Consider the following 27,133-nt stretch of genomic DNA (forward strand, 5'->3'; position numbering starts at 1 on the left):
GAGGGGGGGGCTTGCCCCGGTGCCTCCCCCCGTCCCTGCTGCGCTGTGGAGGGTCACAAAGCACGGCTGGGACCCGGGGGTGGCGGCGCGACACCCAGCGCTGCTCCTGCGCCCAGTGAAAGGTGTTGTTGTTTTTTCATCCTGAAAACCATCACCAGCAACAGCCACAGTTAACCTTCCTTCCCATTAAAGCGTCTTTCTATATTGGAAGCCTGCGACCCCTTAGTTATTCAGGGCAGCTCTGCCATGTTCCTGCCAGGCTTTGTTTCCTTTGGTGCACACATCAGGCCAGACCCTAAACGCTGCTTCCACCTCCTCAGCTGAGCTTTGCCTCTGTGGCCCAGAGAAATACACCCGGGAAGCTCACAAAGGCATTTCGGAGTGGGGCAGGCTCGGAGGCTGTGGGCTCCTGAGCATGGGGCTCCTGAGCGGTGTGACCTTGCCGTTTAGAGTCAGAGGGCTGAACTGCCACGGTCACTGCACTAAATTACCAGATCTTCTTCAAGAATTTAGGAAGAGAAAGGAAGTGTACAGTCACTGGAAGGAAGGTTGGGTGACATGGGAGGTGGGGGGACTGCAGGGATGCTGCTTGCCTTTGTAGGGGCAGAATTCGCACGGTTATGGCCAGCAGCGCGAGGGACAATAAAAAGGGCTTTTAGGAGTATATCAGCAGGAAAAGGAGGAGCAGAGACAACGCTGGGCTCACACAGTGACACGGACAAAGCAGAGCCGTGACTCCATGATTGTGTTTAATGCATTTCCACCTCAGTCATCAGCACCAGTGAGGGGCTCCGGGCAAGTTAGTGGGCGCCACCAACGGCAGCGCTGAGGGCAGCCTCCACACGGCAACACTTTGGGGACAGACCGGGCGAGGAGATCAACCCCTCTGAGGGCTGTGACCGCCACCAAGCCCACCACCAGCCCGTCCCCCTCAGGCCTCGGCTCCTGCCCGCCATGGCCGTGGCGCAGGCGGGAGGCGGCTCCGTTGCCGCGGCGCCGGGCGGGGCGGTGCGGGGCGGGGCGGCCGAGGCCCGAAGATGGCGGCGGCGCCGCGGCGCTCGCAGCACCACCACCACCACCACCACCACCCGCCGCTGCCGCCGCCGCCCGGGCCGGCCTCGCCGCCTCCACCGCCGCAGCCGCAGCCCCAGCCGCAGCCGCAGCCCCAGCTCGCCGCCTCGCCGCCCCGCAGCCCCAGCCTGGCGCCCGCCGAGCTGGCGGCGGCCGCCGTGCAGCGGCACAGCCTGGCGGGCCCCGAGGGCGAGGCCCCGCTGGACGCCGAGCGGCCTCCGGCGCCCGAGGGCCCTGAGGGAGCGGCCGGCTCGGCTTCATCCTCCTCATCTTCATCCTCCTCATCCTCCTCCTCGTCCTCCTCCTCCTCCTCCGTGGCGTCCAGCCCGGCGGCGGAGAGCCCCGAGGCGGCGAGCGGGGCCTTCCGCGAGCTGCTGGAGGCCTGCCGCAATGGGGACGTGACGCGAGTCAAGCGCCTGGTGGACACCGGCAACGTCAACGCCAAGGACATGGCCGGCCGCAAGTCCACCCCGCTCCACTTCGCCGCCGGTGGGTGCCCAGCGCCGCCCTGCTGCTGGGGCAGGGAGCGGGCAGCCGCCTGCACTGCCTCCCTCAGCCTCCCCCAGCGCCCTCCCGGGGGGTGCGTGGGCTGGAATCAGGCGTGTTTTCCTCGGTGCTTGTCACACGGGCTCCAAAGTGTCGCTTCCTCGCTCAGGGAGTGGGGAGCGGGCGCAGGGCGCAGCTGGCTTGGAGTCACGGGTCCCGTCTGGCTTAAAACTTAAGGGCTGCCGCAGTTCAGCCGGGTTTGGCAGGAGTCGTGCTCCACGCCTCGTGATTTCCAACGTTTGGTTTGGTCTGGGTGGCCCTGCTGGCCGATCTCACCCGCTCGGAGCTGGGTGAGGTGAAGTGGGACGGCCGAACCCGGTGGTAACAAATAGCATCATAAAAGAAGCCAGCGGTGAGGTTCCGCAGGTCACCTCAACTGGAAGGAAGCGTGGCTTCCTAGCAAGTGTCCCTGTCGTGGGTTAGTGTGGGATTAGCTTATAACGAGCACTTTTCGTGTAGGGACAGCTCTTCAGTGGGGGCACGGGGTGAGCTAAGCTCATGATAAAACAGGGAGATGTCTTAAATCATCAGGCCTAACTCAGGACCTGCACGATAGCTGGGGCTGTGGTCAGGCAGAAGGTTTCTGACATGTGCCACGGTGCTACTGGACTGGACTGGAACGTACATGTACGTGGCAGGGGGCACAGAGCTTGTTTGAGCTTTAAGTGATGCTGTTACGTATCAATCAAAGTAATTAACGAGACTGTGTTGAGGGGTCTATACCTAAAAGGTGGTGTATGGTTCTAAAACACCACATGAAAGTTGTTAACAAAAATGAATGCTTTCAGGCACAGCGTTACTTGGAACTCTGAATAGTGCTCTCTGAGAGAATGCGCTCTGAACTTTTGTAAATTTCTTGTCACTTTAAAAGTACAAGTGGCATTTTGTGATGCTCCTAAGGGAACTTCTGGTCCCAAGCTGTTTCCTTTTTGTTGTTCTCCAATCCCTGAAATCTACAAGTAAAGCAGGACTTTATGCAAGTTGAGTTTAAAACGCACTGATCTCCTCAAGTGCGGGAATTAATTAATTTCATGAATGCTGGGATGTAGTGCTGGTATAACTGCGTGCGTGCTGTAAAGTGCCTCATGTTTTGAAGCCTCACCTTGAGTCTCTTCTCGCTTTGGATTTAAGCTTAAAATTAGACATCGATGCTTCCCTTTAAACTCTGAGGTCTGAAGTTGTAACTTCAATGTTGGTACAGACGGTAGTGCTGGAGCTGCAGTGACAGCTCGTACTTTGAGAAGTAGTGGGCAAAACTAACTTGGGGTAATAAGGCTTTGAAAGGTGCTAGTGTAGTAGCAGTAAAGATGCTTCCTTGCAACATGAGGAAAACAGTGGGTGAAGTCCTCATTTCTGACAAATTTCTGTTGTCTATTTTTCTAGATTTCAAGACCTTCCTAGGCTGCCATACGTATTTACTCTCAAATCACTGCGCTCTGCCTGTCTGCTCCAAATGGGCTTGATACGTAACAGCATCCAGCTAATACCTGGTTACAGAGATCCTGGGGCCCTGTAATTTGCAAAGGCTTGTGAGGGTGTTGTTGAGCACAGCTTGTCTCAGGCAGCGTGCATCTGCTGGCGATGGGCTGTGTGGATTTCATCTCCCTGCCTTGATGGGTTGTGTTTCTCCTTTTGCCCACGCGTCTTATGAGTGCAGAAGCCTGTATATTAAGCTACGTTGTAAATAATAGCTCCTGGTTTATGAGACATCCATAAATATGAATTTTATGGACTGCATAAGGGGAGTGTGAGGGGAACAGTGCAATAAGCGTTCTCTTAAATGGCTTCTCCCAAAATTTTTGAAACTAAACTCTTAAGGCAACAGCAGAGAGTTCCAATTTTGTTTTATGGTTTATGGCAGAGGAATTATTTTAGTAGCTGGAAAACTTTGGTAACCTTTCCTTCTTCCTATATTTGGGGCGGCTAGATTATTTTTCCCGTGAACTTGACTTCTCCCTAGCTCGGTTTTGTTTTCTTGTTACTATTTTGGCAACAATTTCAAGCAGTTGGTACTTTGTCCGTTTTAAGAGAAGGGCAACTTTAGTTCTAGTTTATTGTAAAAAAGCATTGAGTTAAGGAAACCTGACGCTTTCTGAAGCTTCTAGTTTCAAAACTACATTTATCTTGTTCCACATAGCAGAAGGAAGAAAAAAAAAAAGGTGACTTCTGAGAATATTCAGGATAATTATTAAAAAAAAAAAAAAAAGAAAGCTAGTGATAGATCCAAATCTGTTTTGCAAAGTTGGAGTCGTCTGCCTGTGCTTCGGACTTGATGTGGAGGCCATATCAGGGCGCTGTACCTTCTCTTAACAGTCAGAAAGAGGCTGAAAAAAGGTTCCTTTTCTTTTCATCTTCCAGCTGACTGGAGCACAGCCTCTCCTGAGATTCTTAAATGGATTTTAGAGATTTGGTGTTCTGCTTGACATTTACAAGCAGTCTGAGGGACTCTTCTGTCCATGTGCTTGGAGGGAGGAAGACTCAATAATATTTGACTGTGGTGTGGGACGCAAGAGGTTTGGGTCTCTGGTACCGCTGAGATGTATTGTGCGTATGGGAACTCGCACAGAAGAATGGGGCTGACGTTAAACTTGTGTAGGCTCAGTGTCAGAAGCAGGGGGGTGCTGGGGTCTGTCACCTGTCTGCCTGCAGCTCTGAGGTGTAGAAGTTGCCTGAGAGCTCTGAGGCTCCCTTTAATAAAGGGAAACCTGCGAGCTACAGCTCTTCTTCTCCAGCTGGCACTGCCAAATTGCATCCGAGTGCCTCTCGGTGTCTTAAGAGATACAGTTTGTTCTGATCTGATCTTAAAGCTGCGGCTAAGGTAGCCGATCAGACTCCGGTCTGCATTTCGTGTGCTCTTAGATTTCACTCACCAGATACATCCCCACCGTTCTGCTTAAGGCATGCTGCCATCTGTTTCTTACTTGCCTCGAAACCCATTAAATACTGAGAAAACCTAGCCTTTTATTTTTTTTTTTCCCCTGCATAAACAGTGTATTTCTTAATTTGACAAAGGCCCTGTCTTGTAAGGTAATAAAAGACCAGCTTGCCCTAGCTTTAGGGATGGTTTGGAGACCACAGGATTCATGGCAAATCCCAGCTTTTTCCCAGAGCCAGCAAGGATGTGTAGGAACCTGCTTGGTAAAGAAATTGCTTCTTCCCGTTTGAAAGAAGGTTCAGCCTTCCGAGGTTGGAGCAATTCATGCTTCTTGCCTGTCCTGGTGGAGGGGAGGGCGTGCAGGAGCGTAAGACCAGTGTCATTTTGGCGAGTGTGGAATTGGGAGCGCAGAGTAAAGTGCTCTTTGGGATATCAGCCTGAACTCGGCTCAGAGAAACCTGTTCTGGGAGGCCCAGATCACTTGACAAGGAGTGTCGTCAGTGATACTCCCTGTTTTCTTTCTGCATCTGCCTAGAGTAATGAGAAAAAGCTGTGGGGGGGAAAAGAAGTTTTCTCTGAGCACGCTTTTGATCCTACTGTAGTAACAGAAGTCAAAGCTTTTAGTGGAGGCTAACAGATGTAACTGCTCTTTGGAGAAATTCTGGAATAAACAACCGATACTGCAGGATCTTATGTGGGCTGGAAACCAGTGGATGGAATTTAAGAAAGGAGATGATCCGTTTGATCTACTGAGTGGTGCTCGAGAGATGGAAAATGGCAAGAAACAGTAATTTATTACGCACCTCCACTCTGTGCAGAGACACCTGAACTGCCTGCTGTGCCTATGGCACAAGGTAACAGGGAGTAGCTTAATTTGCCCTGGAAAGCCTTGCTTTTGGGGTATCTTCCTAAACTACTCACTCATTTTGTTGCAGCTGCCTGGAATATACCTGCCATAGAGGAGCTGTCTGACCTGACTCAAGCGGGTGTTTGGGAAGCGAAGTCACTGATTATTCTGCCCTGTGCAACCTAAAGTAGGGCTAACAACAGCTCTCAGCTGGATTCCTGCAGATAGCCCTGAGCAGTAGGGATTGTGTAGTTGACTAAGAAATTTTCTGGCAGTCTGAGAGGCTCAGAGCCTGCAAAATGAGGATTCATTCATTTAAAAAGATGAGTTTGTGAATTACGGGGCTTGACTCTGGAATCCTTCCATGTTTTTGGTATTCTTCCAGGAATCCATCCAGGCTTTGTCCCCAGGCTGGGGCCTTCTTGAGGCATTATTTACCAGCTGAGGTCTCAGTTCTGCACGTGTGTAACTTCCTAGCTTATCTGTCAGCTAGAAGTTCTCAGATTCTGTAGGAGAGAAGGAATGTAGTTTGATTTCAGGTAAGGTTGTTCTGCTTGAATACTAACAGTTTCATTAGGTTTTATTAATATGAGATCTTCTCCAAGATGGAAATGTATATTAAGAGGTAGTATGTAAGACACTTGCTTCTGCTACATACAGATTATACTAAAGTTGTAAAATTTATGAGAAGCTTACCTTGAAAAAGACTGGCGAGCCTATTGTAGAACTTGAGGTAGTGACACCAAGTCTTTATTATAATACGTCAGTGTTGACCCTGTCGTAAATGTGAGTGGATCTTCCAACTGTTGCTTGAGCAGGCAAACCTAGTCTCTCCTTAGGGTGAAACGAAGTAAAAGGTAGAGGAGGGACATCAGTAATACCATTTTGTGTCTGTGCGCCGGAGTAAGAGTGAGCAGCTAGTTTTAAATATTAAAACACGTTTCTTTTTGCATGGCAATTGAACAGCAATTTGTTCTCTTACAGGATTTGGAAGGAAGGATGTCGTAGAGCACTTGCTGCAGACAGGAGCCAGCGTTCACGCTCGTGACGATGGAGGGCTGATCCCCCTTCACAACGCCTGCTCTTTTGGGCACGCTGAGGTGGTTAGTCTGTTGCTGTGTCAAGGGGCAGACCCAAATGCTAGAGACAATTGGAACTACACTCCTTTGCACGAAGCTGCCATCAAGGGGAAGATAGATGTGTGTATTGGTAAGTATCCGTCGCTTCTGACATTGAAACTGCACCAGATGTGTTCCGTGCAGTTGTTGTTGTAATTGTGAGGGGCTCGAGATGGAAGATGCTGCTTGCTTTTAAAAGCCAGCTTATTTTAAACCACAAGGTGGGTATAGTGATAGTCATTTGAGACTAACTTTTTCATGATGTCTTATTCAACATTTGTTGAACTTGTTGAAAACTTTACATAGAGACGTGGGTCAGGTCTCTTCATCCCCTGAGTCAGTCTTCAGAAAGCCAATGTGGAAGTTTCTCTCTCTCCCTCTCTCTCCTCACACAAGAAAACTGGCTTCGCTGGGTGATGTCTTTGCTTTTCAAGCTGTTCCGTGTGTCATCTTAGCGGCTAGAAAGATGGTTAACCCTGCATTCAGTACAGTATGGAGAAACAGCCCTTTGAAGCTTTCAGATACAAGCTACAGGACACCATTGTTCACAGTGGTTGTTTATCTTTGGTGTGTGCTGTACCCTGGAGCCAAAGCAATTTCAAATAAAATTGAATACTTCAATCATTTAAAATGTATCTAGACCATATAAAGAGCTTTTTAGTCAGGATTTTGTTAACTTTTTGATTTTGTTTTTCTCGGTGTAATTAATTTTTTTTTTTTCTAAATAGGAGTTTCTGTTATTTTTTACTCTCAGATCAATTTCTTAAACTTATCAGTGCTGGTTCTTCTCATGTCTACTAACACGGAACACAATGATCAGATTGCCGTGTTTGTTTTCTCAATCATGAAAAAGAAAACCTTGATTCTTAGTAATCACAGTTAACATTATGAACGTGAGATTTGTGCTACCCATTATCCAGATAACAAAATACACTTTTTAGCAAGTCAGATAATGTGTATTTGCCTAAAGACTGCTTACATAAAATTCCTGCAGAGAAAGCTACAAAACTTACGTGGCACATTCTTGCGTTAGTTTTATTGTAATACTTAGTTCATTACTTAAAAGGGAAAAGAAAAGGAGAAAACAAAAAAACAACGAACTGAGGAACACCAAAACAGGAACTTTCTTTTTTTTTTTTTTAAAAAAAACTCTACAAGAGATGTGCTGGAATTCATTCGTTTGATCTTGTGTATGAGGTATACAGTAAGAGAGATTCTGTGCTGAGAAATTACATGCAGAAGTTAATGAGCATAGTTAATTAGGCATCAGCAGCTCTTCTGCTGTCCACTGCAGTTGTAGGCTTCCTTTGAAGCACGGAGCAGAGCTGCGGGACTATTTGCAGTTCTCCTTACAGAGCTACACGCAGACAGCTTGGAGTCGGTCTACTTCTTTTTTTTACTTCCTCCTGCTAAAAGCAAGCATGAAGCTGTGCTGTGCTCTGTTTGGTTACTGCTCTGTGCATGTTAGCACAGTCAGATGTTTGACCATCAGCATGAGCGTTGCTGCTGAAGGCAGTGCCACCAGTCACTAGCTCTATTTACTGATGCTGCTTTGGAATTTAGTTGATGTCACAAAACTCCTAGGGCATGAGTATAGACAAAGAAGTCTACTATTTCTTGTTTGCAGGGGGGTTGTTTACAATTTATTTATAGCTGGCTAGATAGCTGGCATGATTCTGTTTCTCCTTAATGGCTTTATGTATAATTTTTATATTAAGATTTTCAGCCTTTGTCTTCAAAAGGCCCTGGAAAGGAACGTAGTATAACCAGGTATAATGGAACACAGATTGCTTAGGACATTCGTTCTGATTAGGAATAGCTTGAATACTTGAATAGCTTTCTGAAATATATTGTACAGTATTAGTATTTACATCTTAAGTGTGGACTGTTACAGTAGACATGATGGATTTTAACAGGCCAATTTCTTCCCATTCTTAGTGGTCCTTTTTTCAACAAGTGAGGTATAATTTTTGAAACATTTTTTTGAAACAATTAACTGAATTAATTCTCTGGAAATCCCAGCATAATGTGGAATCTACTGCTGAACTTAAGCTACCTGAAAAGCAGCAGACTATGTAGGAATTATTCATCCACCCTCATTTTTGTGACTCTCTGTTCTTAGCATCTTCCAAACGCTAAAAGTGCTACACTATTAGTGGTCGGCTGTACAGCTGAGCTTACACCACTGCCTTCAAACGCTGCCACTAGGAAGCTTATGTGAAAATTTTGTCATAAATTGATGAAAACTCAGAGTACGTACAAATTTCTCCAAAATACCTCAAAGAGAGCAAATAGCAGTGATACGTGGTTTCTTATGCTTCTGTGACTGATTGCATATTGAATTACAGAATCATTAAGATTGGAAAAGACTCTTAAGGTCATCAAGTCCAAGCATCAAACTAATGTCATCAAGTCCACCACTGAACCATGTCCCTAAGTGCCATGTCCACAATCTCAGGGTAGTGCAGGGACTTAAAGGGAGAGAATGCAAATCTGCTGACTTTCGGAGGAATGTAGGCTGTCACTGTGTGGTAGTTGCTTTTGTGTCCTGGGCCTGCACGTATAGGATGTCTTGAAGGGTGGTAAGCAGTGCTCACTCAGCTCATCTGCTGGGGAGCACTGTATATATACAATATGTATCTGGTCAATGCAGTTTGTTTAGTTGTTTTAGTTACTTTTTGCTATGTGTAATCAATTTTTAGAATAAATGTATCGAAACATTGGAAACAATCATTAAGGTGGAAGCCGTGAATACTGCAGAACTCTAGGGTTGCTTCATCTGTCTAGAATTTGTGTTCTCGATGTCTGTGGACTCCTCGAGCTAATTAAAAAGTGTTTTTGCTTTTCAGTGTCACGTTTTCTCATGGAATAACAAATGAATGGCGAGCTCTGGGAAGTATGCTTGGAGGAATGCTGCAAAGTCAGGGTAGTGACTGGTCTGCAGGTCAGGCTTGAGGGAGGAGGGGTCACGTATTTCTTTATCTGAAAGTCTACTGGGAGCCAAGCCACAGATCTGTGTAGCTCACTTTCTTTGACAGTGATGTGCAGCAGATACTTAGGGAATCTGGCGCGAGTGTACGCTGCTTTCTCATAGCAATTAGCGGTTTAGGAACTTAATAAAGAAGAGGCTGCATCCAGATGATGTTTGCAGACAAAATTCTGGAAAGGTGGATCTAATCTCTTCTTAAACACTGCTGTGCTTTTGGTTTGGAAGCTGTTCTGTCGCAATGGAGTTTTACAGCTTAATTGCATTGCAGGAAAAAATAAACACCTCCCTTTTCCTTGAAACATTGATTGATTGATGTTCATTGCAAGCCATTCAAGACTTGCAAGAAATAAAGAACAGTCATTTCTATTTGCCCTCTGCATGTCCTTCATGATTTTATAGGCCTTCATGTATTTTTCCCTCATGCCTCTTTGTCCAAGCTGAAAAATTTGTTCTTACTGCCTGTTATCCTGTCAAACATTCTTGTATTTTCATATTTTTTATATGTGATTTTTTTTTTTGAAGGGCAAGGAGTTGGTATGGGTGGCACAGAAAAAAACTATGTGTAGTATACTTATAGGATAACTTAGTTCTTTAAGTTGGGTTTTCTGGTTGGTGCTACTTCCCATTCAGAGTTTTGCAACGCATTTCCTGAGTGGTAACAGCTCTTTTAAAGCTGTGTGTTTGTGTAGTTAAAACAAAGCAGGCTAAAAATAACCTTAGGAAAACTGCCCGTGCAGTCTGATCAGGTTGTTTCTGCAAGGCAGATCTCCAGTTAAACGTTGAGAGCTACGGGACTGTTAGCCTAAAGGTGATCTGAAACATCATCCACCTACCTAGATTTAAAGTCGTCCTTCACAAATATCCAACCCACGAGTATCTTCTGCGGTGATGCCATGATTGATGTCCCTGAACATACAGGGTACTTGGGTAATTTTAGGGAATCAAAAATACTAGCTACTGAAAAGCTCCAGTTAACACTACAAAACTCTAAAAGTTTCTTAAAATTACTTTAAGAAGAGAGTAGTTCAGTTGGAGACTGCCTACAAAGATCATAGAGTCCACCTGCCTCAGCGCTTCGGGGCTAACCAGAAGTTAAAGCGTAGCATTGGGGTCACTATCCAAGAAGTTTTTCCTCCTATCTAGCCCACACCTCCCCATGTGCAGCGTTGTGCCATTCCCACACATCCTGTCACTGGTTATCAGGGCCAAGAGTTGTGATAGATGCGCTGTGAAGAAAATCTCTGTATCAGGTACCCAGATCTGCATGGCAAAGGGCTTGGAGCACGAGGAGCCTCAAAACGAATAGCTCTTGGGCAGCAAGGCTGTAGTGTAGTTTCTGTGAGAGGGCCAAGCCTTCAGCTCGATTAAAGCCTAGATTAAATCCTCTTCAGAAATGAAAAATGGGCAGTGTGCTTGCTAGTAGAGAGGATGGCTTTGCACAAATGAAGTGAGAGGGAGCCTTGCTTCTGATGAGGAAGGCTCCTTGATTATGCCAGTAAAATGACTTCTTGCTTTCCTGTCTGGAACCAGTGGTGCTGAAGGCTGGTAAAACCTGTCATGTTAGTGTGCTGAAGGCTATTGTTTAGATTATGCTGTTTGGATTAGGAAAAATTATTTAAAATCAGCTTCATGTAAACAGGTTGAGAAGGGTTGCCTGCTGTCTCATACACTGTATATTTCAGAATCTGTCTGGCTTTCTGTTAGCTCTGAACTGTATTAACAGCTCATGTGTTGCAACCTATCTCTTGCAACCTAACATTACCCTTTTTTTTCTTTTTTCTCGTTCCTAAAATTCATCTATCAAGCAAAATAGTCTCTCTGCCTCATTTGGCTCCTTGGTACAGGACAATCTACACGGAACAAGAGGAGTCTTCTATTTTGTGATGCTTCTTGACAAATGTTGATTGAATTGCAATCTGCCTACTTGCAGCAAAGGAGGCAGTACAATAATGTGCAAAGCACTGCTGGAAAACTTTCTGTAACGTGTTCGTGGGAAGTAAGGTCTTCAAAAGTACTGATGCTAGCTGTTAGCAGAAAGGGAGAGTGGGAGGAAGGAAGAGGAAGCTTCGTGGTATCCAGAACAGAGTAATGAAGCAGATAGTGCTCTTCCAGGCACTGAAACTGTTTGCTTTTAGGTATCTGATATCACTTTATCATGATTTTCTGTATGTTGTGCAAAAATACTTTGTTTTATGGGATTATCCTGCTGGTTACTGTAGCAATATCTGCTTTTAGCTTCTGGGAGGAACCACGTGTTCTTAATGCAGTTCGTATGCGGTTTAAAAACAATCTATAGATAAATGTGTAGCTCTTACGGCATAAAATGGGGCCAATTCTAGCAGAGCTCCTGGCCATTTTCCTATTTTTTCTAGTGGAAAGCATTGATTAAAGTATGACTATAGGACAGGAAAGGTTTTGCTCGTAAAATGTGCAAGCAGTTAAATACTTGTCATTTAATAAACAAAGGCAGGTGCCTCTAACGATTTCCTTTTACCACAAGATACAGCAAGTGCAGAAAATGAACGGTGGGTGATGGAAGCCTACTGGAAATACAGAGTGCTTGCCTCTTGGTCTGTGGTCTTTGCTCTTAGTCTTGCGTGCAGCTGAGACTCGTGATGAACATATGATTTCCTGGAGTACAGGGATTGTACTTTTCCATGCGTATCCAGATGCACCGTGTTTCTTAGAGAAAGCTATCCCTTCGGTTGGGGCGCTACCAGGGTGCTGCAGGACGCAGGAGCACCTGGAAGAGGAGCCCACTCAGCCTGGTCCAACTCGATATATTCTTAGCTTCCTCAGGTTTAGTTCAGAAATAGATCTTGCTATTAGAAATAGATTTTTCTCCAACATAGGGTCCCTCCCACGGGATGCCATCCTTCCTGAACTGATCCTGTGGGTGCTGCCCACAGGCAGCAGCTCTTCAAGGTCTGCTCCAGAATGGGTCCCCCTGCTCCCAAACCCTTGGCACATCAGCCCAATCCAAGGTGCTGTGATTTTACCTGGATTGTGTTGCATCTGGCCAAAGTACCATCCAGTGCTGTACAAAATCTGTACTTTCTTCCCTAGAAAACAAACATTGCTTAAAACCAACCACTTAAGACCATGTGTGTTATAGGTATTTTAAAGCTGCACATCTCTAGGGACTGGCTTGGAGGATTACTCGGTGCTTTCTGTTGTCAGAACCGTTCCTGCAGTCCATGCCCTGAGCGAGGGGAGCAGGGAAGGCGGTAAGATGGGAAGCTCTGGGAGCCAGCACTGGCTAGCTGGGTGTTTGCCTGGTGGTGTTTGATATACTGTTAAGGAAACTGCTGCCAACAGCAAAATGATCGCTGTCAGCTCCTGGCTCTGGCCTGCGTCCATCACCGCACGATGAACTGACTGGGACCAAATGTTTGCAGCCGTCCAAAGGAGGGCGGGCAGCACAGGGCTGGGGATGAGTTGGGCACCCTCCCTTTCCCCTCTCGAGCTGTTCTGCACAACCCCTTTCTCTCAGGGTTGCTGAGGTTAGCTGGGCATCATTTCTCATCCTGGCATGGCAGAGTCCATTCCAGTGTGCCAGCTGAGCACCACCACCCTTCAGAGCAGCTGTGCTAATACAGGTCTTTGAATCTTCAGCAGTTACTGCTTGCAACCTCCTCTGTTGCTGGAGATCCGGTCTTCTGCAGCTTCTTGTTATTTCCCCTACCTGCACTCATAGTGTTTATCATATTTCTTTGTGAATTCCCGTGGAGAGTTAATTGCTCATTACATCTTTATTCTTCCTTTTAGCTTCTGCGTGCTCTGTTTTTATTAGAGGAGGAAACTCTTTCTTGGTTGAAAAAAAACACAATAACAGTTTGGATTCCAAAGTATTGCCTGGATGCCTTTGGAGCGTGGAGATAAATGAATCAATTTCTTACATACAATTTGGAGACGTGTCCTGTATGGCGCTGGTACTGAGATAGGTCTGGGTGCTCACCAGGGTTAGTGGAAGGCTGCCCAGCTCTGAAGGTAGCTTTTTGTTTTAGAGAGATGGGAGGTAGTGCGTGTGTTGTAAGACAAAAGGAGGACTCCTCCTTAAGCTGTTTTCTCTGTACCTTGATACTTTGGGAGTAAGTAGAGAAAACTACAGCAATTTGGTTCGGAAAGGACCTTTGGAGGTCTCCTACAGAAAGCAAAATTAAAAAGGAGGAAGAAAAGATACGCGTTAGAGCTGGGGTAGCTGGAAGGGCCTGTGAGCACAACACAGTGTGGCAGAGCGGTAAAGAAGCTGGTGGGGAGCAAAGGGACAGTGTGAGCACGAAAAAGGTTTCGTTTAGCAGTGCTGCGAGGGACTGAAGACTCTGGCAATGCAGCTGAAAACCGTAGGCAGCTTTAAGCACAGGCACTTCTGGAAGGTCTGCCTGGTTTGGGATTTTCTTTTTTTTGTTTCTACTTTCAACAGTCAAAGGTTTGGATGTTTCTTTTTTTACTTATGTGCATCTGATTAGAAACCAAATGTGAACTTTTCCATCATCATTTCTGCAAGTATGCTAAAGAAGCTTGTGGACAATGGCACTAAACAAACTGTAAGTCTGACCTTTGATCACGCCTGTCTTTGGATTTTTATTCCCATTCTATTCCTGTTGTGTTCATGTCTCTACTTTCAATCAGAAATGTTTTCTTTCAGTGCACTTTTAACTGAGGCAGGATGAAGGAGGAAGGGCTAAGCACTTAGGTCATTAGTATCTTGATTTAGACAACCTCCCATTTCCCCTCCGCTCCCCCTAAAACCCACTTCTTCCTTCTGTCTGTATAGCTATAGTGGAAGCTTTTGGCATTCCTTGCTGCTGAAAACAGGAGGGTTGAAACTGCCTGAAAGTAGAAATTTTTGTTGGTGGTGGTCTTATAATTTGAGAGCCAAACAAGATAGCGTTGGTTAGCTTCACAGCTGGAAATAACTGTGCCAGGAGGACTTGGGCCAAGAGTTTAATTTTAGGATTCATCCTGCTCTAGCAAGTTGGCAGTAATCTGAGATGATTCGTGGCTGTAGTTCATGATCCGTGCAGTAATAGAGATTTTTTTTCTTTGGTGTGAAGACTGTCTGTTATCGCTGGTACTGATCTGGTATAATGGTGTAATTAAATAAAGGAGTTCAGATGGGATGGGAAGATCAGAAAATGTATTGCAGCAGTTGTAATGAGGATACAAATAGGTTGTACGAGAGCTTTGTTCACAATTATGTGTTTATTCTATAGTTAAGCTTGCAGGAATTGATATCTGTATACAACGTGAAGATTCAATTAAAAGAAGAGCTTCTTTACGTTGTTTGTGCGTGGTTTGTAGGAAACGCAAGGATAGCCAGGTGCTGCTTCTAGATTAAGGGCTCTGCCTGCAATGCAGAAAAACAACCCCAATGTCTTCACTGTCCAAAGCCAATAAATCAGCATTACAAAATACGTTCATTAACAAGGTTCCGGGAATGAATTTTTGTGCTTGCACTCCTTACATTTGCCTGTTAACAGCAGGCTTTTGATTGAAGCTGTTGCCACATCTCCTGTTCAGGCTACTCGGAAAACATCCTCTAAAATCAGCGTGCGGTGTTTGAAAGCCAAAATAGATACAGTTAGCTGGGACGGCTTATTCTGCTGTGGTTCGTTATAAAGGGAATATTTTTCTCCAACAGGAGATCCGGCCTGATATTTTTATATGTCCCTGGTGCACTGAAAAGGAAATTTCTAGACACCGTGTCTAGATCTCGAATACCCTGTGGTTAGAAGAGACTTTGTGTGCTAAAGTGCTAAAGCTTTTGAACAAGCAGGAGAACATTCAATTAGAAGCCACCTGTGGTTTCCCAGGTATTAAAGTGGAGCTGCATTACACAACAGCCCAAATTTCTGCTGTATTTCTTCTGTTACTTCATGCTGATGACAACATTGCTCACTTGGATTTTTTTTTTTTTTCTGTGTGTAAGAGATTTTGGAGAGGTGTGGAAAGGATAAAATCAGGCAGTCGCTACAGGAAGTGTACGAAACAAGGTTGCCTTTGGCCTGAATTTGCTCTCTGTATAAATGAGGGCTGAATCAGTATGCAGGTTAACATAATTGATTTTTCATCCGGAGATGCCACTTCCTACATTTCCCAGAGTAGATGTGTTGGTGGAACCGTTCCCTTGGCTACTGGAGAGGCTGGAAGGGCTGTGACCGCTGGGATCAGTGACCCCAGGAGAAAGGAGAAGTCTCATGGTTACTGCAGGCGAGTTCCGACAGTTCTGGTTTTGAGCCCAGTGTGGCCACTTCAAGTGCTTGCTCCACAGGTAGTTGTTATTTGGAGTTTGTGTAGGCATCCAGCTTAAGTACCTTTAGCCAATTTTTAATGTATTTGTCAAGGTTTTTAAAAACCTGATATGAAAATTATATGTTGTAAGCCATACCAACAATTCTGAGGGTGCTTCACCACCCTCAGAATAAAGAATTTCTTCCTTATATTTAATCTCAACTTCCTCTCTTTCAGTTTAAAGCCATTCCCCTTTGTCCTATCCCTACACCCCCTGACAGAGTCCCTCCCCAGCTCTCCTGTAGGCCCCCTTTAGGTACTGGCAGACTGCTGTAAGGTCTCCCCAGAGCCTTTTCTTCTCCAGGCTGAACAACCCCAACTTCCTCAGACTGTTTTCACAGGAGAGATGCTCTCGCCCTCCTTTGGACCTACTCTGAGAGGTCCATGTCCTTACGCTGGGGACCCCAGAGCTGAGCATGGTGCTCTGGATGTGGTCTGTTGGGTGGAGATGATCTTCAGAGGTCCCTTCCAACCTCAGCCACTCTGTGATCCAGCCAAATCCTCACCCACCAAGTGGTCCATCCATCAAATCCATCTCTCTCCAACTTACAGACAAGGATACCCTGGGGGACAGTGTCAGAGGCTTTGTGCAAGTCCCGGTAGATGGTGTCAGTTGCTCTTCCCCTACCCACCAGTGCTGTAACCCTGTCATAGAAGGCCACCAGGTTTGTCAAGCATGATCTGCCCTCAGTGAAGCCATGTTGGCTGTCACCACTCACCTCCTTATTTTCCATGTGCCTTAGTCTAATTTCCAGGAGGATCTGCTCCATGATCTTGCCAGGAACAGAGGTGAGACTGACTGGCCTGTAGTTCCCCAGGTCTTGCTTTTTTCCCTTTTTAAAAGTTGGGGTTGTGTTTCCCCTTTTGCAGCCACTGAATTTCGCTAGGCTGCCGTGACCTCTCAGATGGCTAGTGGCTTAGCAACACCTCATTCGGTTCTTCTTTTGCATCACTTTTTGTCCCAGGCTCTTTTCCAGAAGAATCATCCACTGTCTTCTCATCCAGGCTGTGTTGTGTTCATTATTTTGTATTATTCACTCTCTTAATAGGCAGCTAGTTGCTGGTGTGTTCCTTTATGGTTTCACTCTTACCCTGATGCCTTCTGGGACGAATAATTTTCCTCACCTCGTGATCCAAGAGAATAGAGGCAAAACACACTGAGTACATCTCTCCATACTTACTTTCTAAGTTTCACACTGTTTAGAAAAAATCTGGAGAAGGGCCTGGTCACCACCTCCTGCTGCAGTGTGCCTGACTGGCTGGTGACGCTGGCTCAGTCATGTTTGCCTGTGAGTAACATCTCTAAGGAGGTGGTTGCACGTATGACACAGATGGCATCTTCAAGAAATGTGGGTGCCAGGTTTTTAACCTTCAAACATGTGCTAGAACCTTTTATATATTTTTTTTTCATTTTTTATTTGATTTTTTGGTGCCTTCCTCTTGACATGGCAAACTTAAGAGGAAAAAAAAAAAAAAGGAAGTAACACAAACAAACCACCATCAACAAACCACCACTTCTGTCCCTCCAGTCTGCCTATGTGAATCTTCTTCCATGTTTTGGAAAAGGACTGCAGCTTCTTGACGAAGCATGAACAAGTCAATTTACTTCAGTAAAGCACCGAACTTCTGCAAAAAATCAGCCCAAGGCAAGCATCTAGCATAGGACCCATTAAACTGAAATACCTGAAATTTGGCAATGTTATAAGCATTTAAAGCCGGGATTGTATTAGAAGAGAGGTTTGACTAAAAACAACACTACTGTCATTTAAGACTTGAATTTAAGAATAAACTTATGAAAAGCCCTGTGCTGACTGAAGTGATGTATGTAATATAATTTTATTTACTCTTGTTCTGGATTTGTGTTGTTGTGTTGTGGTAACATGCTGTGTCTATTTTGCATGACATTTGGGGAAATAGAAAGTTGGGGCCTTGCTTGCCAGATCTCTCTTGTTGTTGTGGACTTTGTTATCAAATTCTGTAAAAAGAAGAAAAAAAAAAAACACCTTTATCTTGCAAGGCTAAATTGCATTGTTGTTGTTTCTGGTCAGAAGGGTTTATAGCCGAAACTGTCATTTCCATTTTTTGGGATGAGCTTCTGTAGGTGGTAATTCACAGTATTAATGCCTTCCTAGATGAATGGTTGCATGTTATACTCCAAATATTTGTAGGGGTTAATCAATTTAGTGTGTGTAGGGGGAGAAAAATGAGAGTAATAGTCTCTGAACTTACAGGCTGTAAGGGACACATCTTAACTATTTGATATGGTTTTTGAAGGCAAGCTGTTGTGCTGTGGTTAAAATTCTTTGTGTGAGTGGTGAGCCACTAACTGGAGCATTGCTGCTTTACAGTATGGCATTGATGGCCTCGGATACCCGCCAGGAAGAGGAACAGGAGTGGTAACAAGCAGCAGCAGTGATAGTAAAAGCCAGGAGCAGGTTCCACCGTTAGCAGATTGCCCAGTGCGAGTCAGTGAAGGCACAGCTTCCCAGCCAGCAGGCAGGAGGGGGACCCAAAACTGAGTGTTGCGAGAGATTCAGGGCTCATGTTTATCAAGAGAAGTCATATGATCCTACTACACCTTAACTTGCCAACTTAGCTCTACTCTGGAGAACATCCTTTGCTGCAGTGCTTAGAGGGAAAAAAAAAAAAAAAAAAAAAAGGAAAAATAAAGAAAACTGTGCAATGTGTGTTTATGCCTACATCATGCCGAGGAGACACTTAACAGTAAATAACCTGTGTATCCCTGAGGTAAGATACTGTTTCTGCTTCCCCTGCACAGTACTGCTGCAGCACGGAGCTGATCCAAACATTCGGAACACCGACGGGAAATCTGCGCTGGATCTGGCAGACCCTTCAGCAAAAGCTGTGCTCACAGGTAAGATGCATACGTCTTGCAGTGGTGTTCCCTGTACTTCATTGCGTGTGTGTTAAGTTCAGCATCTTAAAAAGCCTTCTGCCTTTTTGGATTTTCTTCTGTGTAAGAGAATTTTAAACCTGTGTCTTTTACCAGGTTTCGTTTTGATGTAACTGTCCTTAATCTGCTGTGCTGCTGTGGGTTTGCTTATTCTACTGCTGGCAAAGATGTAATTGTCATAACATCATTCATTATTCAATGCATTTCTGTGTTATTTTTTTTTAATTGCTAACCAATATGTGAATTGAGTAAGAGTCCCCAGCCCTTACAAAAAATAAAAATAAAAAGGAAGAAATTCAGGTCAGCTTTTTAAGACCTTCAGTGTTGAACAAGCAAGGACGTTTGTATAACTACACGAGTACCTGTGATCTGAAAGACAACCTGCTCTACCGACTGCAGAGACTAGCAGTTACCTTATATTTTGCATGCAGATCTGTGTGCCACCCTTGCCTTCTTCCTCTTCATGAGTCATTTTATGTAGAAGTCTTTGTCACCCACTGAATATTTTTTTCTTTTGAGGGACTATTAATTGCCAAATATTGCTTTTCATGAAAATATTCTACATATACAACTTTGTTTTAACACAGCTTTGTTTTTTTGTTAGTTTTGTTTGCTTGCTTGTTTTTACAAATTAACTGTTGTAGCATACCAGTAAGCATTACAATTTTAATTTAGTAGCTTGTCAAATCAATATTGAGAAATACGTGCTCCTCTGTGCAGGTTTTGATATGTAGGAAATACTGTTTAGAACAGAGTAATCTTGGCTTTAAAAACAAATACAAGTAGATTTATAGAAAGGAATTCAGCAGCTGAGCTTCATTTAAAGAAATAGCTGTTTCCCTTTTCTTGTCTTTATTTCCCCTATTTTCTCTTTTTGTTGACAGCATAACTTACAGGTTACGTGCTTTACAGCACCCGTATTCTTTCTTCAGATGATGATCAGTGCACACCAGCTCCTTTTACTTTGTCAAGAACACTTCCTCCTCTTCTCTTTCCAGCGCATTGACTGCTATACGTAATTACCTACATCTCCGCAGTGATTTGAGAGTACCTTTAGAACAATGCTTTTTAAATACATATGATTTAGTTTAATTACTCGGTGTCAAATTTAAGCACATTTCTCCAGTGTTAACACTAACGGTAGGCGTGCTGAGCAGGTTAATACAATTTTTGGCTGATAATTTTTGCTGTTATACAGATGTTGAGGACGGAAAGGGCACAAGGGAGCCAAAGTAACCAAAGGTAAAAGGTGTTAAGGGACATTCAGTTGTGGGAACTTGGAATATGTACATTATGGAGGGGCCTGGCTCGGATATGCTCTTCAGGCTGTGCTCAAAGATGAAATCCAGGGCATAGCAAAAGACTTAAGGTCTGTGATGATGCTGTGTTGACGACGTTGCATGCCTTCCCCATTGACTTTTCATGGCTCTGGATCAGTACCATGTGCTGTAGGCCAAGGAGAGGGCGATGTGTCATCGCAAACCAGTGAGGTGGCTGAGAAGCAGCCCTCTGGGAATGTCTGCTCCGATGCAGCAAGCACTTTGCCCTGGCCTCATCCCAAATGCCCCATGCAAGAGCATTCACTGTCTAAGCCCCTGAAATGAATGGATGTTAACGCAAAATATAAAATGCATGTACACAGAGACACTTATGCTACTTAGGTGTTTTACTGTTAAGAAGAAGAGGTAATTTTGGGGTGTGTTTTATTCTCCCTAGCAAGAAAAATCAATTTTCAGTTTTATCAGCTTTGTCCTCAAGGTGGCTCTGGGCTACGCTGGGCTCTCTGTGCTGCGCACCCGAGCTCCAAGCTGTGTAAACAGGGTTTGAATCTGGCTTAAGCTGCTGCAGGCCTCACAATATACTGAAAAAGCTTAAATGGCACGCTGGGTGCCATTTAAATTGAAGCTTTTTTCCCATTTAGTTGTTCTGGATGCTGCCCTTCTCTCTAGTATCTCTGTTAGGCCGCTACTTTCTCATTCCTTTTCCATATGCTATCATCTTCAGGTCTGCCCTCATCTCTTTGAAAGAAGGAGGCTTAAGGGATTTCTTAGGCTACATCTGGATTGTGATAATCTTTAGCTACAGCAATGCTTTTTAATTAGGTGCATGCAGACTTTAAGGGTATTACTGGATTGAGAATGAGTGGGATATATTAACTTAATTTTCGGTATTTAGTGTTGAAAGCGGGGATTTTTAGGGCTTTTAAAAGTGAAGTACTTCTGAAAGTACAATCTGTAATAGTTACTGTGTCTTTAAGCAGCATATATGGCACTGCTGTTTTCATGACGGTATTTTTGGTGCATTTTTCTATCAGGGTCTGTGACAATAATAAACTTTTTTCCCCACACTGCTGCTCTGTTGATTGTTGGAGGGCAGAGTTCCTTTTATCACTCTTTTTTGGATCAAGATCACGCTTAGATGTTAATCATTTTGCAAATGGTCTGTGTTAGTATTCTCTCTTTGACTTACAGTCCAGAAAAAAGCGAACAGAAACATTGTTGATAACTAATGCAGTCTTTTCAATTTGACAAAGGATTCTGCATGGGATTTAGAAAGGATGCTCCCTCTGCATAAAAAACATTTCTAGGTGTTCTGGCAGCAAATGCTGAATCCACAATGATTTGTTCTTTTCTGTCTCCCAGTCTAGAATAATGTATAGGATCTTTTTCTCCTGAATTACAGAAAGGATATGTAATGCAGTGGTTTCTGGGATGAATTCCAGCAATTTCCTTATAATGTTCTCTTCTAAAACACGTGTTTTATAAATGTTATGCAATGCAAATGAAAGGCTAATATTTTGATGGAAATGAACTTAGAAAATTTCTTTCTAAACTGCAGTGAATTTTATGCAAATCAGATGACACATTCCAGCTGCTAATAAAAGAAAGTTTAAAAAAAAAAAATAAAAACAAATGGAAATTTGTTTTTGTTTGTTTTTTGAAAACAAAAAGAAATGGAGAACCTGCATTTTACTGCTGAAACGGGAAAGCTGTCTTTTTCCCCTTCTGCAGGATAAACACCATTTGTGTGAGCCAAGCACTTCATGACTGAGAGGGCAATGATTTTTTGTCTCCTTTCATAGTTACTTTCTTAAATCAGGTTGTCAGAAAAGGATTATGATAATCTTATTCTCTAGACCTAAGTCTCCAAAAATATATCCCATCTGATAAACAGATGTGTTGCATCAGATTAATATCCTAACTATTTTTTTGTTAATTTAAATGTGTTTGGGATGTGTGGTTTCTGAGATGGGGGCTCATCTTTGGTGCTGTACATAGCACCGTGGGACTCCCAGCCAGAACAGAGCGTTTGGGAGCTATTGCAGTGCAGGTCGTGTTACTCTTCATTATTCTCTCGATCTGCTTATTGTCCCTTTAAATATTCACATCCCTTTGTCTTTCCTGTACAGTATATGAAGAACCAACAGTATGGTTAATGTGAATGATTTATTTTTAAATTTCACACAATTATGCTTTTTGTCACTTCTGTTTATTTTCTGCTATTTGGAAATGCTTTCTCTCTGTGGATGGTTTTTCTCGAGCAGTTTCCAAAGCTGTTAGCAGGAGCTAAGGTTGGATAATGTATTCTAGACTGTTCCACATCACTCTTTTGCAAGGCTGCTTTTTACTGGCTTCAAGCATTAAATCCTTGAAAGAGGTCAAAATGAAGGAAGTTTGGAAAGTGCTGTCACTCCAGATTAAAGAAAGAATTTCTGGGGGGAGGAAATAATGTCTTGTTTGTAAAAATAATAAATTTCTGAAGTTAAGACTCTGATCATCCTACTTGCTAAGGAAATGTCTTTTATAAACAAATTACTTGGGTCCTGTTGAGCTTTCTTCACTTACATCTTTTGGATGTGAAGGACCGCTTGATGAGTTAAAGTACGGCTGGGCTAAGGTTATCAAAGTGCTAATGAGGATTCATGTTTTCATCTATTTGTCGACTTTCAAATTTAAATGGGGAACATAGTCCATTTATTGAAGTATGGTCGCACAGATTTTTGAAGTGAGCTGCCACTTACGTATGATTTGCCTGCCAGGAAGGGAAAAATCTGGTATTTCACTACAGAAGTTTACTGATAATTTTTAGAATGGAAAATGGGCGCTAGGCACACCTAATCCATTTTAGAATTACCTGGATGAGAAGAGAGGATTTTAACTTGGGTTAGTTTAATTTTTACTGTTTGACTGTCTTGAATCCCAAATGCCTTCCTTCTGGGTTGGTAATATTTCCTTGTTCTTATGATTCTGAAAGTGTTCTGGTTGGATAGCCACTAGCACTTCCTTTTGGTTTCATGAAAGTAGTTTCTCACCTGCAAACCTCCTCCACCTTTGCTTTTGTTGATCTAGTTCTTTTGTAGTGTACTCTGCGATCAAATCATTTAGACAACGTGGAGCTTCTGTCTTTAAAAATATCATAAGCAGCACTTACAGAAAGAGGAATGTTTGTTAAGGTAAGAAGGGCAGAAACTGCTAGCATAGTTTGGGCTCTCCGTTTGTCTGGATCATCATCCTTTCTGACAGTGACCAGGGTCCACAGCCTTAGAGAAAAGCGCAAGAAACCCATCAGTTGAGGAATGAATATCCTTGCCCTGCAGAAAACTTTCACCTTACTTTTAGATAAGCTGTTGGCGTACATCTTAAAAGCAAGAGGTATTACACAAGTACTGGAAAAGGCTTTGAGTGTATCTTTTTGATTATACGTGTAGCCTTCAGGCAGGTCTGCTGTCTTCACTTTTACCAGGACAACCTTGGAATGAAAGATGCCATCTGCTCAAGTTCGCTGGTACAGGTGCCATATGATGCTTTTATGTTTGGAGTCCTTGGTGATACTTTACATCTACTTTCTGGAGATTTATGAGAACTATTAGCCTCCCTTCAGGAATGCAGGGGACATTGTTTATCCAGTCTTTGGAATGACTGAAGGGAAATGGACTTGTAACATAGACCTAGCCTGAAGGCTGCTATACAAGCAGCCCTCATTTAAAAGTTCTAACTGCATGGGTATATAAATCTGTGAATCAATGTGTAGTCTCCTGTTCTTAGAGAATTTTTTTTTAATTATATTTTTTACAAATATAACAAGATAGATTATTTCAATTTTGACTCATTCAGCATATGGCTTAGTTCCCACTTTCCCCTTTGAAAGAAATACACAGGTCTTTGAGGAGGTCAGGAGGAAAATAGCTGCCTTTCTCAGTTCTGACGTGGCCACAACTCAATTTCGCTTTACATTTCTTTGTTTTCACCTTAAGAAGAGAGGAATGAACGCTTATCTTTCTGTGCTAGATGCCATGCAGTACTTTGTGCACTTGTGTTTTTTCCTCTTCAAGAAGAGCTGTCCTTGCTCTTTACTATCTACGTGTTAAGTCTTAGTTTAGTGGAGATAAGGTTTCACTTGTGTCATTATTCTTTCAAGCTAATATATCTAGATTTGAGCATTGTGTTGTGGTATAACAGCCAGTTGACTTCCATAGTGATGATTTAATTCATAGAATCATAGAATATCCCAGGTTGGAAGGGACCCACAAGGATCATTGAGCCCGAGTCATGGATCCCCAAAGGACCACCCAAAAAAATCAAACCATGTGTCTGAGAGCGTCCCTTCCCTCGACTGACTGGCAGTGCTGTGCTTGATGCACCCCAGGGTATGGTTGGCCCTTCTGGCCATCAAGGCACACTGCTGGCTCATGGTCAGCTTGCTGTTTCTTCTTTGTGTTTTGTTTTTGTTTTTATTATTATTATTATTATTATTATTATTATTATTAATTTATTGCTTCTTTTTTTGCTTTCTCTGGTAGTTGAATAATTTAAATGTTTCCTTCAATGTGGTAGATTAACACCAATTCCAATGTGCTTTATCATAAAGCAAACAAGTTACTCCCAATTTTAATCATGCTTTCAAGTGTCTGGTTCTTGAAAGTTTCTTGCTCCCCATTTAGTAACTAATTTATTGAATTTCTTATTGAAGGAATTTGTGCAAGGATTTATGTGAGCTGCTGCATATGTTCTGCTGCCTACGTTTTCTGTCTCCATGCCCTAATGTGCTTGGCTTTCTTTCTAGTGTATCTCTGCACGATAACTTTTATGGTACCTAGAACCCGTCATTATTCTAGAACTCCCTTCTGTCTCCTCCTTCCCCATGTTAGAGGTGAGCACTATCATCTTCACCTTCTGTTCAAATCTAGTTGTTTGTCTTGAAATGACTTCCTTGGAGTGTGGCTGTCCGACTGGGTCAGACAACTTTTATTGTCTGTCCTTAATTTAGATGATGAGTCAAAAGTCTGTGGAGTGTGTTTTGTAGGTGGTCCAATAAGATGCATTGCAGGATTCAGGATTTTATACTTCTCTGAAAAAGCATGGTTTTGATTGACACCATTCCCTTTTCCAGACTTTTTACTCTTTCAGCTTTCTTTTTTTCCCTTAATTTGGGATTATTTTAACAAGCGCTCTTTACGTGGAGTTAAACTCTTCCCATGTCAAATGAACAAATTATCCTTTCACAGCTTTTATGAAGCACCTGAGTGCAGTCTTTCAGTTACCTGACTCTTAGCCCTTCAGTTTGCACAGACTTTGGATGCTTTGAAAGCTTTCAGAAATCTGATGTATGCAAATTTCTGTGGTCCACTGTACATAGTAAATCTTAACAATATCAACCTCAAAAGAAGCTTTCCTTCCTCAAATTTGTTGTTACTCAGATGGACAGAATAACAAGTAAGATCTCTAAAACTTGTAAATAAAGAGCCCCAAATGTATTTTCCATACCCTAGGGAAGATAATTGCAGAAATGTATAAAGAGCGTTTCAGTTTCTGTAGCGTATCAGAGCATTGGCTTGTTTTGTTTTGTTTTGCCTTGAGCAATGACCAATCTTGCATGTTAGAGGAGAAGAAAGGAATTTCAGTAAATATTGATTGGATAATTTCATTTGTTCAGTCTAGGTTCCTTTTTGTTCCTTTTGAGTCAGATGTTTGTTGGTTTTTTAGCACAGTCAACGTTGTGCATTTCAGCTTGTTAGTAGTGCCTTCCAGCAATCCTCAAACCACATACTGCTTTGTTGTCTACTACACTTTTCCCTTGTCCATGGATAACTCTTAGGATTGTTGTCTCAAAGTGACCTTCTTACACTGTATAACGTACTGTATGGGATAATATGCCAGAGTACAGTGTTAAAACATGAATTGGTGAAGGAGGTTGTATGGTAGGACTTCTGTTGTCTAGTTCTGCTCATAAGCAGGATGGCCATCCTGTAGTTCCAACTCTTTTGATGGATTTTTTTGTGTTGCCTTTGATTGCTTTGAGCCATCATGGCACTATCACAGTGGGTTTTTTGAGCTAACTGTATTATTCCTACAAACAGATGCTCCCACTGCTTTTGTTTTTCCTGTTGTAACTTCAACAGCAGTCGTGTATTTGTACTTTTTCTCTGAAAGTAGAGCCACATTAAAACTTGGAAAGTGCTGAGCACTCACAACTGCAGTCGTGGAGTCTGAATGCGTATAACATTTAGACCATTTTTTTTCTAGGCTGGACGGGTGAATCTGAAAGAATGCTAATGTTGTGTAAGGAAAATATTCTGACTAGGAAGTGGGAGAGGCAGACGATCTAATTTTACCTTTTATACACTTATTAGGACACAGACTTTGCTTACAGGACTGCTTACTGTTCCCCAATGCCTCATTCTGCAGGAAGGATAAGGATGGCTGTGCTCTGGGGAGGAATCAGGACTGCACGGAGAAGCAAAATGTTGTCCATATGGCTTCTGTTTCATTTGCTGCAGAAGTTGAAAGCACGAGTGAATGGTGCAAGACGGGGGAAAAATCTTGAATATACGATTAAAGCAGCTAAATATTTTCGTTGGATTTAGGGTTTTCTTTTTGATTGTGCTGCAAAGGTTCCTAGGTAATTTTGTGTCAGCGTCGCTGACCAATATTTATTTGTGATTTGAAATTTCCTTCCGATGCGCTGAAGAAGAAACTGTTCTAGTTCATCTCTTCTCAACAGATTTAAATATTCATTTCATCCTGCTTTAAAGCATTTAACTTTGAAGTGAATCGTGTGTTGTTAAGCTGCCTTCCAGCCAAGCAGGTGCTGGTAGAAAAGGTAGAACATGGCAGCAGCGGTTCTTTATAAACTTAGTGGTATCTGTTTGTGGCTGCTTCTTGGAGTAGTCTTTATCTAGCTCTTCAGTCTTTATCCTCTCCTAACCAACCTCTGGTACCAGTTCCAGGACCCATAGTTGTTCTCCTTAAGCTTCTTGTTTTGGTCCCCACTTCCCTGCAAACACGTCCATCTCGTACTTGGGGTCTCCCTCCTTTACTATGCCTCTCACTAGGCCTGTTGTGTCCTTCCTGAATCTTCCTCTAATCCTGGTTGCCTTATAAACTTTGTGATCTGTGTGATCTCTTCAGCTTCTCTGTCCAGCTAGCCTTCTGACTCTTTATCCCTTTCTTCTCTCTTTCTCCTCACCTACTTGTTCCCA

General features: G+C 43.3%; 1 protein-coding gene across 2 annotated transcripts in view; it reads left to right on the forward strand.

Annotated features, from left to right (window-relative positions):
- The first annotated feature begins 1,022 nt into the window (after window positions 1–1,022).
- Window positions 1,023–27,133, forward strand: part of TNKS (tankyrase) — a 103,529-nt gene continuing 77,418 nt past the window's right edge. For both annotated transcript variants that reach the window (XM_084285994.1, XM_084285995.1), the window contains exons 1-3: window positions 1,023–1,560; window positions 6,324–6,548; window positions 18,520–18,615. In XM_084285994.1, coding sequence (XP_084142120.1) covers window positions 1,038–1,560; window positions 6,324–6,548; window positions 18,520–18,615 — 844 coding nt within the window. In that variant the 5' untranslated portion in view covers window positions 1,023–1,037. The remainder of the gene's footprint in view (window positions 1,561–6,323; window positions 6,549–18,519; window positions 18,616–27,133) is intronic.

Source organism: Netta rufina (assembly GCF_964035555.1).
Source record: "Netta rufina genome assembly, chromosome: 4".
Classification (NCBI taxonomy): Eukaryota; Metazoa; Chordata; class Aves; order Anseriformes; family Anatidae; genus Netta; species Netta rufina.